The sequence below is a fragment of the Bubalus bubalis genome, chromosome 8 (assembly GCF_019923935.1).
Source record: "Bubalus bubalis isolate 160015118507 breed Murrah chromosome 8, NDDB_SH_1, whole genome shotgun sequence".
Taxonomy (NCBI): Eukaryota; Metazoa; Chordata; class Mammalia; order Artiodactyla; family Bovidae; genus Bubalus; species Bubalus bubalis.
Window position 1 is genome coordinate 65,405,797 of NC_059164.1, and position 19,705 is coordinate 65,425,501.

General features: G+C 39.4%; 1 protein-coding gene across 3 annotated transcripts in view; it reads left to right on the plus strand.

Annotated features, from left to right (window-relative positions):
- Window positions 1-17,810, plus strand: part of GGCT (gamma-glutamylcyclotransferase) — a 34,706-nt gene extending 16,896 nt beyond the window's left edge. Inside the window, exons 2-7 of one of the 3 annotated variants that reach the window (XM_006055654.3) lie at window positions 6,342-6,443; window positions 7,404-7,714; window positions 8,462-8,626; window positions 14,897-15,042; window positions 15,928-16,063; window positions 17,159-17,810. In XM_006055654.3, the coding sequence (XP_006055716.2) occupies window positions 8,486-8,626; window positions 14,897-15,042; window positions 15,928-16,063; window positions 17,159-17,302 (567 nt within the window). In that variant the 5' untranslated portion in view covers window positions 6,342-6,443; window positions 7,404-7,714; window positions 8,462-8,485 and the 3' untranslated portion in view covers window positions 17,303-17,810. The remainder of the gene's footprint in view (window positions 1-6,341; window positions 6,444-7,403; window positions 7,715-8,461; window positions 8,627-14,896; window positions 15,043-15,927; window positions 16,064-17,158) is intronic. The other 2 variants (XM_044946693.1, XM_044946692.1) reach the window with 2 other exon arrangements.
- The last annotated feature ends 1,895 nt before the right edge of the window (window positions 17,811-19,705 follow it).

Sequence of the window (19,705 nt, forward strand, 5' to 3'; positions counted from 1 at the left end):
CCTACTTGGATATGTATTTGCTTCATCAATTTTCTCTTTAGGCAGTTTATTTAGTCCTTGCCTTCTTTTTATCTGTGTGGCATAAGACCTTGCGATACTGACCTAAAATTTCATAAAATGTTAATTTAATAGTATATGTAATTTTAAATAATAAAAGAAATACCAAAATCAGGCTCAAACATACAAAAAATGTAAAAGAATACACAATGAAAAGATGAAAGTTTTTTGTTCAACTTGCTCCCCTTCCAATGCCATTTTTCTTCCCACAGGCAAACACTGTTAACAGTTTGGTGAATGCCTTACAAAAGCATATAGTAATAGATAAAACTAGACATAGAAATCAAAAGAGACCATTTTCCCAAGGACTAAATAATAAACTTTATTGTAACTACTTTTCAGGATTAATCTCAAAATAAGAATACAGATTATCAAATTATTGAGAAATTACTGCCTGCTGGGGTTTTATGGTCCTTTCCACCCCAAAAACATTTTGGAGTTAACATATTCTGACATACTTCTTGGTCATGTGCCAGATCATAATCTCCTAGCAAGGAGACATAAATACCACCACAATTAATTAAATTTACATAGGATCTTATATGTTAAAGCATTAGTATACATTTTAAAATCTTAACTCAGAGCTGAAATGCCTCTCAGTAAATCAAGGAAAGCTGGAAACAAATCATAGAGAAAAAAAGATTGGGGAGCCTGTGTAAAGGGTAGAGGAGATTTTGACTCTGGTTCTATTAACCAGCAAGTATTCACTATTCATTTCTGCTGTGGTAAGCCCTGTAGGTATACAGAAATATAAAGTGTGGTCCCTGCCTCCAGTGGGTTTACTATCACCTGAGAAATCAGACCAGCCAGACAGAATGGAATCAGATAAAAAAATCTTGCACAAGAACTTGAACTTGATAGAGCAATAAACAGCAGGCAGCCTCTGAAGTCTACACAAAGGAGTAATACAATTTAAAAAATTAAAAGACTATGTCTTCAGTCCCTTGCGTGCCTTCATTTCCTTTCCACAATTACTGCCCCAGTTCATGTTTTCATGACTTTGGCTATTGCAGTGAACTTATATCCAGCACTCAGCCATCTTCCCATCCTACTCCCTCCCAGTCCATCCTACACATAGCTACAAGATTGAGTTTCCAAAGGTACAGAAGAGCCTCACTGGCTCAACTTGCTCATCCACTTTGAATACCATCCTGCTAATCAGTTTTAGTGTTATTATTTAAAAAAAAAAAAAAACACTTGAAGGCAAAACATTTGCACATTGTGGCAAGTTTGAAGAGGCAAGTTTAAAAAGGCAGAGTGTCTGCTGAGGAAGTGCAGCTGGATGCTTCAGTTCAGTCACTAAGTTGTGTCCTAGGCAAGGCCATTCAGGCCAGTAGAACTTCAGTGAGACAGACAGAGGGTCTGGGTCTCATGAAGCTGTCTCTTAGCTTGGTGGGCTGAGAAATTCTGTCTTGGCTCAGGGAGAAGATTCTCACAACCAGACTCAAGAGAGATCGATGTACACATCAGAAAGCCAATTTGTTGACATACAATGAGAACACTAACAGATAAACCAGATATCTGTGTTCATTGATCAAGCATTTTCTTCCACTAGGAAAATAAAAGCCACACGAGAAGGCTTCAAGTGTGAGTTTAGCATGTTTGAGGAAGATCACGGGGGTCAGCTGGTTAGAGTGGAAAGATCAAGAAGAGGAGTGGTAGAAGATGAGATAGAGAGGTAGGCAATGGTCAGCTTGTGTAGCACCTTGAAGACCATGATAAGGAGTCTGGATTTTATTCTAAGAAGTCAAATGCTATTGGGGTGTTTTAGGCAGGCATATGATGTGACTTCCCTGGTGGCTCAGACAGTAAAGCATCTGCCTACAATGAGGGAGACCCAGGTTCGATCCCTGGGTTGGGAAGATCCCCTGGAGAAGGAAATGGCAACCCACTCCAGTATTCTTGCCTGGAAAATCCCATGGACGGAGGAGCCTGGTTGGCTACTGTCCATGGGGTCCCAAAGAGTTGGACATGACTGAGTGACTTCACTATCTACTATCTATGATGTGACTTATTTTTGATAGGATGATTCTGGATGCTGAGTGGAGAATCAATTCCAAAAGAATAAAACTGACCATTAAGGGACAAGTAAGGAAGCTATTCCAGAAGTTTGGCAAGAGCAGATGGTGGCTTTGGACTAGGGTAGTGGTGGTAAAGGTAGAAAGGACTGATTTGTGTGTGTGTGTGTTTTATGGCAGAGAGGATTAGAGTGCTGAGGGATTAGAGGTGTGATTCCATGCCCACCAGCTTTGCAATTGAAATTTGTCTTTTTAGTAGATTTTCCTTCTGGAGAAAGAAGTACTGATCTGGGAACCAAGGATCTGGTTTTCCTGCTAATTCCAGTTTTCTACCCTGAGGATATGAACTTGAGCCTGAAATGGTTAGGTTACTCTGTGGGTGCCAAGGCTGTAGATTGTAACATTCTTGAGCTGGTCTCAGGTAATCTCACCTTCCTTGTTCTCCAAACCAGTCTGGTAATGAAGTAAACAATTCTTATTAAATGCATATAGTTTATATGGAAAGCAGCATATTTAATTCCGTAATGATATTTTAGAGTATATCTTGAAGACTTCTATCTCCTTGGAGACCTAAAAGTATTTTGCTCTGCTGGTATTATTTTAAATAAATATGTATTACTGACCTGAAGTATAAAGAAATCATTATTTTTTTAAACAGAAGAAAAATCAAACAAAAGTTTAATAACAGGTATACAAGGAAGAAGCCCAGGAAAACTAAGTAACTGAGAGAAATTATTATTAATTATATGTGGTCCTAGGTTACACCGGAAGTATAAAATAAATATGAACCTCCAACAATTACAAAGATGTGGAATAATCAGTTATGGGGAAAGAATTCTAATTCACTGCCTAAAACCCAATGAGTTCCCTTTGACTGATCTCTGCTCTCCTTCGAAACCTGTATCGAATCAGTCAGGAGGATCGGTTACTACTGGCTTTGTTTCTGTCTTCCTCTGCAGTCCCACGCTCCCCAGCCTCGCCCTGTGGCCATCATCACAGACCTGAAGCACTGCAACAGCTTCCTGGCTGGTTTCCCGGACTCTGATTTTCTGGGAGGGGGGTGGGGTAACGGTGCGAATCACGTGGGACAGCACAGAAGTGGGTTTGGGGAGTAGTGAGTAGTTCAATTTCAAGAGAGCAATGGATTTATAGCAGGAAATGGGGGACAAGTCTGAAGGAGATTAGCACAGTTGAGAAGGTCTTGGATTTGCGCTCAAAGTTCAGATGATTTGGTGGTCATAGGGGAGATTTTTTTTTTTTAACTTTTGAGCCAGTGAGGTGGGAAAACAATTCTATTTTCGTTTTTAGTCTAAGATATTAGATTTTTTAAAATATGCTTTACCTTTACTGTATTTAGTAAATATTACAAAATACAAGAATTTTGCTTTAACACTAGAGCCCATAGTCAGTCGGACAGTCATCATCTGCCTCATGAGATGCGAGGTACCCTGGGGGAGGGGCGGAGTGCTTTCCTGAGGAGGGGTTGACAGTGGCCCTAGCCCTCCTTCATTCACTTTCTGTGTCTGGTGATTTACTGTAATTTGCTTGGCTAAGTGGATTTCCAGAGAGCTAATTAAGTATCAGAAAGAAAATTTCTGCCTAGAACTAGCCTGAAGCTCTTACTAAAATTGCAAGCACAAGAAAAGAGTAAAGAAAGGCACTGAGCCGACATTTCTGACTTCTGGCACAAGCTCTTCATTCTGGACCTAACGATATAAAAATAATAATGATCTAATAAGATCTGACAAGATTAGCTAGAAAATGGAAATTTGCAGGACTATTTGAAATATGGATTTTTATCCACTATCTATAATTTTGTCCCATATGTATGTTTTACATTGATATGAGAGTTAAAATAGTTACTTGTAAATTTTATATTTTATAGATATTATATATATATATATATATATATATGCTTAGTCGCTCAGTTGTGTCTGACTCTTTGCGACCCCATGGATGGTAACCCGCCAGGCATCTCTGTCCATGGGGATTCTCCAGGCAAAAATACTGGAGTGGGTTGCCATGCACTCCTCTATGGGATCTTCCCAACCCATGGATCAAACCCAGCTCTCCCACATTGCAGGCAGATTCTTTACCATCTGAGCCACCAGGGAAGCCTATCATATATATAGCTTTATATATATTATTATATATAGTATATGTGCTCAAAAGTCTTAATGATACAATCAAAAACTCAAAGTCCACTGGATTAAAAGATGGCATTTGGAAGAAATCTGTCCTCATTTTCTTTATTATCAAGTAATTGAATACTAGTACTACTATTTCATAATATTCTTATAGATATGATAGATATTATACTTGAATAATAACCAGTTATATTTAGACCATGAGGGCTTTACAATTTGAGAAATTTGGGAAGGAATACTAAGTAATGACTCCAGAATCAGATTGCTTAGTCCCTTCAGTCATTGCTTCCTGGGGCAAGTTATTTAACCGACCACACCTCAGTTTCCTTGACTATAAAATGAGACATAGTAGTAATTTCTGCATAGGGCCCTTTTCAGGATTAAGTGAGCTAATAGATGTAAAAGTTTAAACTGGCATACAAGAAGCACTCAGTGAATGTTAACTAATATTAATCAGGCTTTTGTTAAATTTGGGGTTTTTAAAGTGTGCTTTGCTTTTTAAAAAAGTTTTTTAAAAATTACATTTTTTACTTTAAAAAATTATTTTAAAGTTTTTAATGAAGTATGGTTGATTTACAATGCTGGGTTAGTTTCAGGTGTACAGCAAAGTGATTCAGTCACTGATTCTTTTTTAGATTCTTGTAGGTTACTATAAAATATTGAGTATAGTTCTCTGTGCTATACAGTGTCTTCTTGTTGGTTATCTATTTTGGTTAAATCTGAGGGGCTTCCCTGGCAGTCCAGGGATTAAGATTCTGTGCTTCTAATGCAGGAGGCACAGTTTCCATCCCTGGGTGGAGAACTAAGATCCCTTGTGCTGCACAGCCACAAAATAAATAAATAAACTGGAGAAAACAAACCCCCCTTGCTACCTACTGCCTCTTGTTGGCCAACAGGGGTCAGTACATGGCAACCTACATGGGGAAGCTAAATAAAATGCTTCAGTGGGGAAAGAAAAGATTTTCAGTGTCTGAGGAAATATCCATGTTTAACTTCAGAAAATTTTCACAAACTGGTGTTACGAAAAATCAGTCACGATAAAATTAAGCACTTAGAAGTATAGAAAGAGAAAAGAAGTTAAAATACTTTAAAAAATAATTAAATAATAAATATATTTCAAATATTTAAAAGCAGTTTAAAATGCAGAAGGATGTTTTAAATGGTAGTACTCTGCAGCAGAGACCTTGGAAATTTATGGTGCAGTAGAGCACTATCTTGCCAAGAAAAGCAACTTTCTTATTGAAATGACCAAGTACGTATGTCAAGTTCTGCTGCCTTAATGTTTGGGGTGGGGGCAGGAGAGAGTATGGACCTTCCTATTTGCAGATTATATAACAATAAAGTTTATTATTGAATGCTCACTATGTCAAGTGCTTTACTTACATCACCATTTTTTTCAACTTTTTAACATGAAAATATTCAAATATATAGAAAATAATAAAATAAGCATCCATATACACACAGTTTAATGTTTAACAGTTTCCACATTTTAATTTTTCTGAATTATTTTAAATACAGATAGCAAACGTTTTACTCCTAAATACACCAATATATCATCTAAAAAGAGAAGTTTTTCTAAATAAACACAATGCCATTGTACGCATGCATGCTCAGTCGTGGTGACTCTTTTCGACCCTACTGACTATAGCCTGCAAGGCTCCTCTGTTCATGGGATTTTTCCAGGCAAAAATACTGGAGTGGATTGCCATTTCCTCCTCCTGGGGGATCTTTCCCACACAGGGATTGAACCTGTGTCTCCTGCGTTTCCTGCATTGGCAGGCAGATTCTTTACCACTGAGCCACCTGGGAAGCCCACAGTACTGTTAAAAAACAAAACAAAACAAACAACAAAACTGTCTAGTATCATCTAATGCTTTAGTCTCTATTCAGATTCTCCAATTGTCACAAAATATCTTTTATACCAAAACCAAGGACAAGCCATTGTATTATGTTTCTTAGGCTTCTTTTTATCTAAAACAGCCCTCCCTCAGTATTGCCTCTCTCCTTTTTTCTTTTTTTAAAGGCACTGAGTTAATTTAAGAGACTGAGACATTTGTTCTACAGGATGTCTCACCACTTGTTTTGGATTTTTTCTGATTGTTGGCTTCTATCCTTGTAGTTCCTGCTTGATTACTCTGAAGTTAAAGATTTTTGGAAACAGTGCTTCACAAATGATGCTGATGCTTCATATTGTATCACATCGGGAGATGCATAATGTAAGGTTGGTCTAATTTTAGTGATGATAAAATTGACCTAGGTTAAGGTGGGAAGGAACCGGATTTCTCCACTGTCTTTATGGATTTCCCCTGATAACTGGCACATAATCCCTGGCTCTATGTGAATATCCTGTTCCCTATCGCACTTTTACCTGTTGGTCTCATGATCCTGGTATGAATTAATCGTTTCATTAGGGACTGCAAAATGGTGAATTTCTAATTCTATCCTTCATTTTACATTATTTAGCTGGTATACTTTTGTAAAGGGAACTGTTTCCTCACCAACTGGGGCCATTTGGTTACCCTGAAATACATCTGCAACTAGAAAAGCAGGCTAAATGTTTATTTTCTTAGATTACCAGTTTTCAGAGTAAAGTTGGTGTAAAAGTCACTACCAGTAGTATGGCAGACAAAGTTTTTTAAAGTTTTTTTTCTTTTTTTAGATTTGTTTACTCTCATGGGGAAATTAATTTTATGTTTGACATTTTAAATCAACTGCAGTTATTTGTGATGCTTAAATCATTCTAACTTTGGCCAGTGGGCATTCCTTCAAGTTGGCTTCTGTGTCCTTTTCAGAGAACTTCATTTTTTAATACCTCCTGATTTTCTGTCACAAGATGTTCTGAGTGCTCCTCTTAACCCGGCATCAGCCAATTCTCCAAGGAACCCTGGTACCTTTTAGTGGAAAAGTGGTATTTAAAAATCAAAACCTGGGTGCCAAGGATAGTCATTACTTCAAGGCTCTGAGTTTATTATTATTTTTCATTTCAAAGTTTACAATATAGAGTTTTTATGTCATTGTTACTATACCTCTTTACATGTTTACATTGTTACTATACCTCTTTTACCCCGATAACATTAACAAAATTACTTTTAATATTTATATCAACCCTATGAGATATAGGATCATATCTTACGTTTATAACTTGTTATCATAATTTATGTTACAATCTCTATTTTAAAAGGAGACACCAGAGACAAGAGGTGTCCGAGGTTCAGTTCATTCAGTCGTGTCCGACTCTTTGCGACCCCAAGGTCTGCAGCATGCAGTCCTGTCCATCACCAACTCCCCGAGCCTGCTCAAACTCATGTCCATCGTTACACGTCCAGTAAACAGCACATCCAAGTAAACAGCAAGTAAACGTTACACGTGCGAGATTACACGTCCAGTAAACAGCAGCGTCGGGCTTTGAGGCCCTCATGTAACTTCCATCAGGGAAGGAAGACCCTGACTCTCAGATGAGCTTTCCCAGGAGGCCAAGGATCCTTAGAAAAGGTAATCAGGTAGATAATCAGGGATGCTGTTCAAACTCGCGCGTCAGATTCTTTGCGACCCCATGAACTGCAGCACACCAGGCTTCCCTGTCCTTCACTATCTCCCCGGGTTTGCTCTAGTGCGAGGTCTTATCCACTAAGCCCGCTGATCAGGGCTAGGGTGCAGGAACCAGCGAGTGGTGTGAACAGACCCTCTCCTCATTCCTCCAAACCCAAAGGGCGGGACCGGGCGAGCTGCCGGCAGATGGACCGTTGGGTACATGGTCCGAGACGCTGTTTCACTTTAAATGGATCCCAAAGCTCCCTAAAGAGTACACACTGTCAGAGAACCACGCATGCATTACCCAAATTGGAGAAAATCCGGCTGGGACCTGTGAGCTGCTAGAGCTCAGCAGAGGACCCGCCCCCCGCATAGAGCCCCGCCCACCCGCCAATCAGAGGGAGTGTTGAACAGGGGGTGGGACAAATTAGGAGCAGGTCCAATGAGGAATCAGCCCCTGGTCGCCTCAGGACCGAATATTACAAAGTCCAAGCTGCTAGCCTAGAGGAGGCGGTGGGTTAGCCAATCAGAGCGAGTAACTCACAGCGTTGGGTACTGGCAGCCAGTCAGAAGAGTGCTCGCAGGTGGCCCCAGCTTCCCGCCTTTCCCCTAACCTCTAAATCGGGGGCCCGGTGGTTCCTGGTTAAGTTCTTCGGCCACGGAGCTGTATTTCTCGTCCTCTCTTTACGCTTGTACTACGGATCCCAGGCCTGTGCAGGCGTCTGGTGGGACATGGCGAACTTGGGCTGCGAGGCCCTCCGGAGTCAGGATGGGGAGAGTTTTCTCTACTTTGCCTATGGCAGCAACCTGCTGACGGAGCGGATCCACCTCCGAAACCCCTCCGCCGTGTTCTACAGCGTAGCCCGCTTGCAGGTCAGTGCTCTCCGCCTGGCCCCCGAGATGTCCTCTGCCCTCTCTGCAGACAAAGGGGGCAGGATTTTGAGAACTTACTTTCTCAGGGCCGCTTGTCGTCAGCATTGGTCTGGGAATGCAGCTCTCTCTGCTCAAAGTACATCAGGGTTCCCTGCACGACCCTTCCCCCACGGGTCCCTCTCGCCCTCTCTCAGCCTTCTGCTTGATCCTGGCTGTGCTGTGCTACTCTGGCTCCTGTGCCTCCCAGGCTGCCCTGAGCTCGCCCTCCTGACGTTCCCACCAGCTGCTAATTCTGCCCAGCTCCCGATGCCTCTCCCTTGGCCACTGACTTAGGGACATCATCACAGAATCCACTCGGTTGGTCCCTCTGAGAAGTCTTCTCTGACCCAAGCCAAGGAATCAGTTGCTTTCTGTTCTACCTTTGCTCCAGGACTTGTCACCTAGTTTTGTAAAAATCCGTTTACCAACCTTTTGCTCTCGACCTGAGGGGTCCTGCAAGCTGGGGCTATGTCTCATTCATAGTAAGGGCTGTGCTCACTTAAGTCTAATGGCTGGGTGAACCTTCACTTGCCTTGGTAAGAATCATAGCTCTTAGTATATTTATTCATTTAGTTCATATTCTTCCAGCACTTACCTGGCGATACAAAGATGACTGAGTAAAGCTAGCTGCTTTCAGGACCTCCTGATCTGTGGGAGAGACAGGCAAACAAATTACCTACAGAGCCTTTTGACATTGTTGGACCAGACAGACATGGTCTCTGCTATCATTGGTCGGGTTCTTAGTTGCAAGCAACAGAAGTAGCTGATTTAAGCAGAAAAAGAATGTGTTGAAAGGCTGTTGAACAGCTCACAGAATGACCAGGAAGGTAGGACCACAGAACTGACAAAACAGGCAGGCATAGAAGGGAAGCTATAAAATAGCCAGTATCGCAGATGGAAACAGCCCGGGAGGCCACTGTTGACTCACCCTTGAGCTTGGTAAACACGGACATTGTATCATGCATCACCCATTCTGGACCCTGCCTCTACTGTCACTGTACCTGGAAGCTCCTGAAACCCAAATACAGTTCCCACCCCCAGAGTGGAGTTTCTGCTCCCCTGTGTCACTGACTTCTAATTCAAAACCCTAGGTGGGTGTCCTAGGCTAAATCTTGGCCATATGCCCATGCCCTGACTCCAAGCAAAGCTAGGAGAACCAGTCTCTGGCATTTGAAACTTCAAAAACAGGAGTTGGGCTCTGAGCACTATCTACCCATCAAACTCATACGATAGGGAATTCCCCAAACATGGTAAAAAAAACTTAGATGTTTATAGTTGGGATGCAGCAAAGAACTAGCTAACAAATGATTATTCAGTCACAGGTATGGTCAGTCTTAAAAGGAGATGAATCGTACCTTGCTCTCAGTTTTGCTCTGAACCTAAAACTGCTCTGAAAAGAGTGGGGGAAAAATTGTTTTAAGGAAGCATTGAAGGTGCTATGGGAGTATGTGACTTAGGGATCTGACCTAACTGGGATGTTCAGTAAAGCCATACCTGAAAATGTGACTTAAGCTGAAATCTGAATGACTGGCGAGGGGAGAAGCAAATGGAACAGCAGGGACAAAAGATTTCAGGAGAGAAAACAGCTGGGTCTTCTAGCTAGTGTGGCTAGAATTTAATGTGTAAGGAGGATGTGGCATGAAGCGTAGAGAGGCAGGGAAGGGCCACATGTTACAGGACCCCAGAGCCAATGAAGACTTGGATCTTTATCTTGAGAGCAACAGTGAGAATACCTCTGCCAAATTTAAGCAAACGAAATATCAGGTTTACATCTTTGAAAGCTTATTCTGGTTGCTGTGGAAAGTGCTTTGGAGGGGTAGGGGCAACCTACCAACAGGGCTTTTGGAAGTGGATGTGGGAGTGCAGTTAGAAAGCTTTTGTAGCGGTCACTTACTGAAGCTAATGGTACCTTGGAGTGGTAGCCAGGACAGGTAGATGGTTTTTGGGGGTGTTGAGGAGAGAACACTGTTAGGCTTTGGTGATTGATTGTGAAATGAAGAGTAGATAATGGTTTTTGATGCAACAGAGTGGATGATAGTGATATTTGTTAAAGAGAAAAAAAAAAAGAGGATCCGTTTGGGAGGGAACATCAAGCTCAGTTTGGGCATACAGTTGGCCCTTAAACAATGCCAGGGTTAGTGGTTGCCACCCTTTGCTGAGCCAAAAATCAGAGAACTGCTATCTCTGCCTCAAAAACAGAGGAATGTATAAATGACTCACCCAAGGGCAGGAAGTTGAAGAGGTTTGGATAGAATCAGGACTTGGACCCTAGTTCCTTAGACACATATTCTCTATTTCAGTCTCTAATCGAACACAAACTTTCCCCCATACTTCATTACTTTGATGATCTGAAAATTGAAAAAAATTCACAGATAAGTAGACCTGTGCAGTTCAAACCCATGTTGTTCAAGGGTCAGCTGTACTGAGTTTGAGATGCTTGTTGTATACCCAAGTGAGCAGAAAAATATTAGTGAACATTAATGAAGTACTTGGGCTTCCCTGGTAGCTCAGCTGGTAAAGAATCTGCCTGCAATGCAGGGGACTGCAGTTCGATTCCTGGGTGGGGAAGATCCCCTTGAGACAGATTAGGCTATCCACTCCAGTATTCTCGGGCTTCCCTGGTGGCTCAGTCAGTAAAGAATCTGTCTGCAGTGCAGGAGACCTGGGTTCGATCCCTGGGTTGGGAAGATCCCCTGGAGGAGGACATGGCAAGCCACTCTAGTATTCTTGCCTGTGAAATCCTAGACAGAGAAGCCTGGTGGGCTGCAATCCATGGGGTTGCAAAGAGTCAGACACGACTGAGCAACTAAGCACAACACAGCACATGAAGTACTTACTATGTTCTAAGCACTTTCAAAGTCAAGAGAGAGACCTGAGCTGGATAAAAGACAGTTGGAATACTGGATGGTATTTGAAGCCATTGGAGGGTATGATTTTGTCTTGAGCAAACTGCTGAGAAAAGGGCCTAAACTGAGACTTTTAGAAACTCCAACATTTAAAAACTAGATAGTGGAGGAGGAGTTGGTAAAGCAAATTGAGATCAAGAAACAGCTGAAAGGAAAGGAGGCAGATCAAGACAGTGTGGATAACTATGTCAGAAACATCTGAGAAGTGGAGCAAGATGAGGAATGAAAATTGTCTGTGGGATTTAAAAGTATATCAGTTCAGTTCAGTTCAGTCACTCAGTCGTGACCGACTCTTTTCAACTCCATGGACTGCAGCACACCAGGCCTCCCTGTCCATCACCAACTTCCGGAGCTTACTCAAACTCATGTCCATTGAGTGGGTGATACCATCCAACCATCTCATCCTCTGTTGTCCCCTTCTCCTCCCACCTTCAATCTTTCCCAGTATCAGGGTCTTTTCAAATGAGTCAGTTCTTTGCATCAGGTGGCCAAAGTATTGATGTTCAGCTTCAACATCAGTCCTTCCAATGACATTCAGGACTGATTTCCATTAGGATGGACTGGTTGGATCTCCTTGCTGTCCAAGGACTCTCAAGAGTCTTCCCCAACACCACATTTCAAAAGCATCAATTCTTTGGTGCTCAGCTTTCTTTCTAGTCCAACTCTCACATCCATAGATGACTACTGGAAAAACCATAGCCTGACTAGACAGACCGTTGTTGGCAAAGTAATGGCTCTGCTTTTGAATATGCTGTCAGAGTTGACTCACTGGAAAAGACCCTGATGTGCTAGGAGGTATTGGGGGCAGGAGGAGAAGGGGACGACAGAGGATGAGATGGCTGGATGGCATCACCAACTCGATGGACATGAGTTTGAGTGAACTCCGAGAGTTGGTGATGGACAGGGAGGCCTGGCATGCTGCAATTCATGGAGTCACAAAGAGTTGGACACGACTGAGTGACTGAACTGAACTGAACTAGGTTGGTCATAACTTTTTTTCCAAGAAGTAAGCGTCTTTTAATTTTCATGGCTGCAGTCACCATCTGCAGTAATTTTGGAGTCCCCCAAAATAAAGTCAGCCACCGTTCCCACTGTTTCCCCATCCATTTGCCATGAAGTGATGGGACCAGATGCTATGATCTTCATTTTCTGAATGTTAAGCTTTAAGCCAACTTTTTCACTGTCTTCTTTTAGTTTCATCAAGAGGCTCTTTAGTTCTTCTTCCCTTTCTGCTATAAGGGTGGTGTCATCTGTATATCTGAGGTTATTGATATTTCTCCCGGCAATCTTGATTCCAGCTTGTGCTTCATCCAGCCTAGTGTTTCTCATGATGTACTCTGCATATAAGTTAAATAAGCAAAAAAAAAAAAAAAAAAAGTTAAATAAGCAGGGTGACAATATACAGCCTTGATGTACACCTTTCCTGATTTGGAACCAGTCTGTTGTTCTATATCTAGTTCTAACAGTTGCTTCCTGACTTGCATACAGATTTCTCAAGAGGCAGGTCAGGTGGTCTGATATTCCCATCTCTTTAAGAATTTTCCATAGTTTGTGGTAATTCACACAAAGACTTTGGCATAATCAATAAAGCAGAAATAGATGTTTTTCTGGAACTCTCTTGCTTTTTTGATAATCCAGTGGATGTTGGCAATTTGATCTCTGGTTCCTCTGCCTTTTCTAAAACCAGCTTGAACATCTGGAGTTCACGGTTCACGTGCTGTTGAAGCCATGCTTGGAGAATTTTGAGCATTATTTTACTAGTGTGTGAGATGAGTACAATTGTCTGGTAGTTTGAACATTCTTTGGCATTGCCTTTCTTTGGGATTGGAATGAAAACTGACCTTTTCCAGTTCTGTGGCCACTGCTGAGTTTCCCAAATTTGCTGGCATATTGAGTGCAGCACTTTCACAGCATCATCTTTCAGGATTTGGAATAGCTCAACTGGAGTTCTGTCACCTGCACTAGCTTTGTTCATAGTGATGCTTCCTAAGGGCCACTTGATTTCTCATTCCAGGATGTCTGGCTCTAGGTGAGTGATCACACCATTGTGATTATCTGGGTCATGAAGATCTTTTTTGTATAGACAGGTCCTAGTGTGGTTGTATCTTTTATCAGATCTCCTGATGTCTTGCCAAGGATACCTGGTGTTAGAACATCTAATATACCAATCAAAGGTACTGGTCACTCAAACCAACCTTTTTAATGAAATTCTAAAGGTTTTTAAGAAAATAAAGGTAACAGATAAAATATAAACTTTAGATTTATTATCTAATCCAACTTTTTTTTTATCATTAGGAAACTAAACTCTGAAAAAATGGAAAGAAATCTTCCTAAACAGCTGAGTAAAGATTCTTAATCTCCCTCATTCTGTCCTTTGATTGCTCATCTCTGTGAGGGAAGAAACTAACAGCTTGAAACCTTGACTCCATTACTTTAGTTGTGAGACCTTAGGCAAGTTGCTTAATCTTTTTGAGCCACCGTTCTTCTTTCTGTTAAATGTGTATAAAAAGTTGTTGATAGGATTTTGAAAAGTCCGTATGAAGCCCATAGCAGTGTACAGAACCCAGTAGTTGTTAGCTGCTCTTATGATTATTATAGATATGTTAATATAATTCATGAATATTAAAATTTATAAGTATACAAATCACCCTCAAATGACAGCTCCCTTAGGGCAAAAAAATATGCTAATAGGATACTCTTAACATACATGAAAGTAGAAATAATGTTATAACCCTTATGCAGCCATCACCCAGCTTCAACAATTTGTATGGTATGATTATTGTTGTTTAGTTGCTGAGTTGTGTCTGATTCTTTTGCAACCACCAGACTCCTCTGTCCATGGGATTTCCCAGGCAAGAATACTGGAGTGGGTTGCCATTTCCTTCTCTAGGGAATCTTTGTGAGACCCAGGGATCAAACCCTCATCTCCTGTGTTGCAGGCAGATTCTTTACCACTGAGCCACCAGGGAAGCCCACACTATGATTGCCTCTAAGTTAAAATTTATGTGTAAGTAAGTGGATTGGGAAGCAGTTTTCAAAAATAAGGATAGCTGTGTTAAGGCATCAGGATTATGGGATTTATTGTCCCCCTTAACCTCTTATTTATGGTAAGATACATGTACATATTCAGTATACAGTTTATTTTTAAGAAAAATATAGTCCTTGAAATCTGGGTCCTTGGTTGTTTATCTTTGTGTTTTTTATAGAAGGAACTCAAAACTTATGTTTTAATCACATGGTGTTGAAGGTAAATCTGCTTTTATTTTGAAAACGGAAATTTTGGTTCATGTGGATATTGATCATATCACTTTGGTTTCCTTTGTAGGATTTTAAACTTGACTTTGGCAATCCCCAAGGCAAAACAAGTGAAACTTGGCATGGAGGTATAGCCACCATTTTTGAAAGTCCTGGCGATGAAGTATGGGGAGTAGTATGGAAAATGAACAAAAGCAATTTAAGTTCTCTGGATAAGTAGGTGGCTTCTAATTATAAATTAAATCATTACTAATTTAGAAGGTGGATCATATGCAAGAATGTGTGTGTATATATATGGACATATTCTTTACATTTGAGAGTTAACCTAAAAGGTATAATGTTCATTTCCTAAAAAGAAAAGCCTAGAAGGGTTACACACTCTAAGATTTGGGGAGACTTTTGTAATCTCTTCTATGATTGATGGAAGTACTTATTTTCTATTTGTTTTTTTAATAAAAATATCTTTGTAGTTTCATATTGTGAGAAAGCATGAAGATTTTTGTAATTATTACATACTTTTACTGATTTCAAAAACAACTCAGTTTTTATAACAGTCAGATTTTTAAAAAAATCTTTAAGGTAGCTGTTGAATCAGTAAAAAAGTGATAATAACTTGTAAAAACTTCAAAACATATTAGAAATGCTTTGATGCTTTTTAGAACTCAAGAGTTGTGTGGCAGAGCATTTAATACAAAGAAAGTTGACAGAAAAGAGTAGGATTTGAGAAGAGCAAACATCTGACATGCTTACCATTTTACTTCACTTGCAAACAGGAATGAGCTGTCCTGTCTACTTTTGCAAGATGGATATTCTCTTGTCAGAACACATAGTCCAGTTTTCGTAGATAGAGAGCAATGTTTCAGGGTTATAAAGCTTGCAATAACTAAAGATCTGTTAGAAGTATACCCAGTAATAGTAAGTCTCCAGCTTTCTAATTGAAATGCTAAGCTTACTTTTGATGTGGTGGTATTTGTAGTATGTTCTACTCTATCCCCAAATACATAGAGAACACATACATCCATAAATAGTTAAAATTTTTAATCTAGTAAACTAACTTGGCTGAGTCAACGTATGATTAAAATGTGGCTGTTCTGATTCCAGGCAAGAAGGGGTTAAAAGTGGAATGTATGTCCCAATAGAAGTTACTGTTTCAACTCAAGAAGGAAAAGCAATAACCTGTCGAAGTTATCAGATGACAAATTATGAGAGTGTTCCCCCATCACCCCAGTATAAAAAGGTATCCTTTTTAACTTACAAAGACTTTTGGTGATTCCTTGTTAATTTTCACAGAGTTAAATGACAGAGTATCTTATTTTTAAAAGACTTTGTGTTTTAAATTCTGTATGAACAATTCATTTCAATCAATATGTTTTTAATACGAAAATGATAGTTATTTACTGAATAAACGTTCCAATTTATTTGCAATGATAGAACTATGTCCCTAAAACTTTGTTTATTAAAAAAAAGCTCTCAGAAATGTACTTGAGTCATAATCCTAGACATATTTTTCTTTGAAAACATGTATGGTGTATTTTTTGTAGTTATTCTATACCTATGCTTTTTAATCATTTTTTTTCTTCTCCACAAAATAGTATTTCATAAACCCCAAGATTCATTTTTACAGGACAAAAATATATTTCCTACTGTTGAAATGTTTTACATTTCTAGATGGAGGGATAAGTCATGCCCCTTTCAAAATCAGGGACACCTTTCCAGCATGCATGCACAGGAAAAGAATTAAGGATAGAGAGGCTGACATCCCTCTTCAGAAACCCAGACTTAGGTACTTATTGGCAGGTCCAATCAGGACATGATACTTGGAGAAGGTGACCCAGTTCCTGGGCCTAATCTGGAATTTTCTAGAATGGAGCCTAGAGGAATTAGCCTGGTGTGGATCTGGGGAGTACCATTGAATACACTTGCTGTTTACTCCCCCATGTGTAATTCAGAGGTAGAGTAGACTCCAGGATTCAACTAAAAACTGCTCCCTATAAACTTTAAATTTCTTTGAAGAATGGTGTTTGTTTCTTAAAAAATTTTGTTCGTTTCATGCAAATTCTATACAATGTTTTATATTAAAAATATTTTAAACCATAGTATTGAGTACAGTTGCTATCACATAGGGATGGATTGTGTGGCTATGAAAACTCCCTGTACATTCATGCTCATCATGGGAGGAATGACTCTTCATTTTGTTCTACAATTGTTTATTCTAGAGTTATCTGAAAGCTAATATTTCATACTTTGATACTACAAATAAAGCTGTGGTATACTAAACTAAATTATGTTCCTAACTAAAAGAGGGTTTTGTTGTTGTTTAACCATTTTCTAGGTCATTTGCATGGGTGCAAAAGAGAATGGTTTGCCACTGGAGTATCAAAAGAAGTTAAATTCAATAGAACCAAATGACTACAAAGGAAAGGTCTCAGAAGAAATTGAAGACATTATCAAAAAGGGGGAAGCAAAGACTCATTAGAACTTAATGGAATATATCTACATATATTTTCTCTATATGCTAATACCTTTTTAACATTACGAACGGGGATCTGGGATGTATCTCTGTAATATATTTCAACAGTGTTCTGGAGGGTTATTTCACTTGGGTGCTTCCTTGTTTTCAGACTGTAAAAAGACCGAGATAGGAGTTAGACAGTTGAAAGGGGGGCTGTGAGAGGTGTTGGAATGCATGACAGTTAGGTGTGAGTACTCTGTGAACCCTTAAAGTTATTTTATTGAGTTTATCTGGAGTGTATTTTTGCTCTGTGACTGAAGATAAATTTGCAACTTAATGATGGTGCTGGTAAATCACTCTGCTCTGGGATTTTTTTAAATCAGCTTAATAAGAGCAAGCAAACTGAAGAGACAGTTGAGTATAAAATTTTAAAATTATTTTAAAACTATTTAAAATTTTTTTAATTATTTTAAAATTTAAAAGATGGCATAATGTTCTTAGAGGAATAAATGTATTTGTGGTTTAACCTGTATTCTCTGCAAAAATACTACATTTCATTTATGAGAAAGACTCACATTATCACACATACTGGGTCTGGTCTTGGCCATATCCAGTCTATACTAAAGGATTATTGCACAGACTCTGGAACCAGTATATTAGGGATTGGCTGTCAGTTCCACCACTTTCTACCTGGGAAACTTTGGGTTATTTGACTCAACTTCCTCAACTTCCCCGCCTGCAGACTGAGGACAGCCCAAATATCTATGTCTTAGGATCATTCTGAGGGGTATATGTATAAGCTTGGAACACAGCCTGGCATATAGTAAGTATTAGTAATCATTATTCTTATTTAAGGATGAAGTTTGTACTGACCCATTTTTAGAACAGGATTTTAAAGTAGAAGAGTCAAGATCATGAGGGAAAAATATTTCTTGGAAGCTAAAATTTGATTTCTTGGCTTATTAAGAAATGGTCACCTTCTTAGATTTATCTACTGAAAAAATGGAAGAAAGTCATGAATAAAACAACACTGGTTATCACACAATCTCTCATGTCTCTGTGGAATCCAGTGAGCTGGACTTTCAAAATAGGTTATTAGAATGAAAGAGAAGAAACCCCAGGAGCATAAAGTAAAGATTTGGTTTTTACTCTTGGGAAGAAGGCCCAAAGAACTTTTCAGCTACAACTGCAATTCTGTAGTGAGGCTTCACTATCTCTCAGAGTGGAGGACAAATTGAAGATTTTCCTTATTTTCTTTCAAGCCCAGAAATGCTTTTCAAAGACTATGTTGGCGATAGTGTCACCAGGAGCTGGTGTAATTTGAGAGGGCCAAAATCACTGATGAAAATTCCTACATATGACATTTGCCAGTACTACCTTGAAAACAACTAGAAAGATAAAATGAGCTGAAAGGCTAGACAGTAATGGAATGTATAATATATGTAATGTTATTAACAACTATGAAAGGTGAAAAGTAAAGTGAAGTAAGGTTTTTACACTTCATTTGAACAGGTAAAATGACACCAGTAGACTAAAAAATTATGTATGTATAATATTTATTATATAGAAGTATGTTACCTATGGGACTTCCTTGGTGGTTCAGATGCTAAAGCATCTGCCTACAATGCAGGAGACCCAGGTTCGATCCCTGGGTCAGGAAGATCTCCTGGAGAAGGAAATGGCAACCTACTCCAGTATTCTTGCCTGGAAAATCCCATGGACGGTGGAACCTGATAGGCTACAGTCCATTGGTCACAAAGAGTCGGACACAACTGAGCGACTTCACTTTCACTTTCATGTTACCTACTTAAAAAGTATACAAAGAGCTACACTTAAAAACATCACAGGTAAATAAAAACAGAATTCTAAAAAATGTTCAGGTAACCAACAGAAAGAGAGGAAAAAGAAAATAGGAAATGAAAGAACAGAAAACAAATAATAAAATGGCACATTTATACCCTAACATATCAATAAGTATATTCAATGAAATGATCTCAAGACACCAAGTAACAATTGGTGGAGCGGATTAAAAGCAAATAATATTCTTCTATACGTTTACAACAACTTGTTCATCCATCCATCCATTGATGGACATTTGGACTGTTTTCACCTTTTCACTATTGTGAATAGTGCTGCTAGGAACATGTGTATGCATATATATTTTTAAGTACCTAGGAATAGAATTGATGGGGTCATATGGTAATTCTAGGTTTAAGTTTTTGAGGCATGACCAACCTGTTTCTCACATTGGCTGAAAAATTTTACATTCTTACCAATGATGTATATAATTTTTTAAAGGAAATACTTAAGTGAAAATTTAACCAAACGTTTTAAGACTTGTATACTGAAAACTACAAAACACTGATGAAAGATATCAAAGATCTAAATAAAGGGAGAGGTATACTATGTTCATAGTTTGGAAGGCTC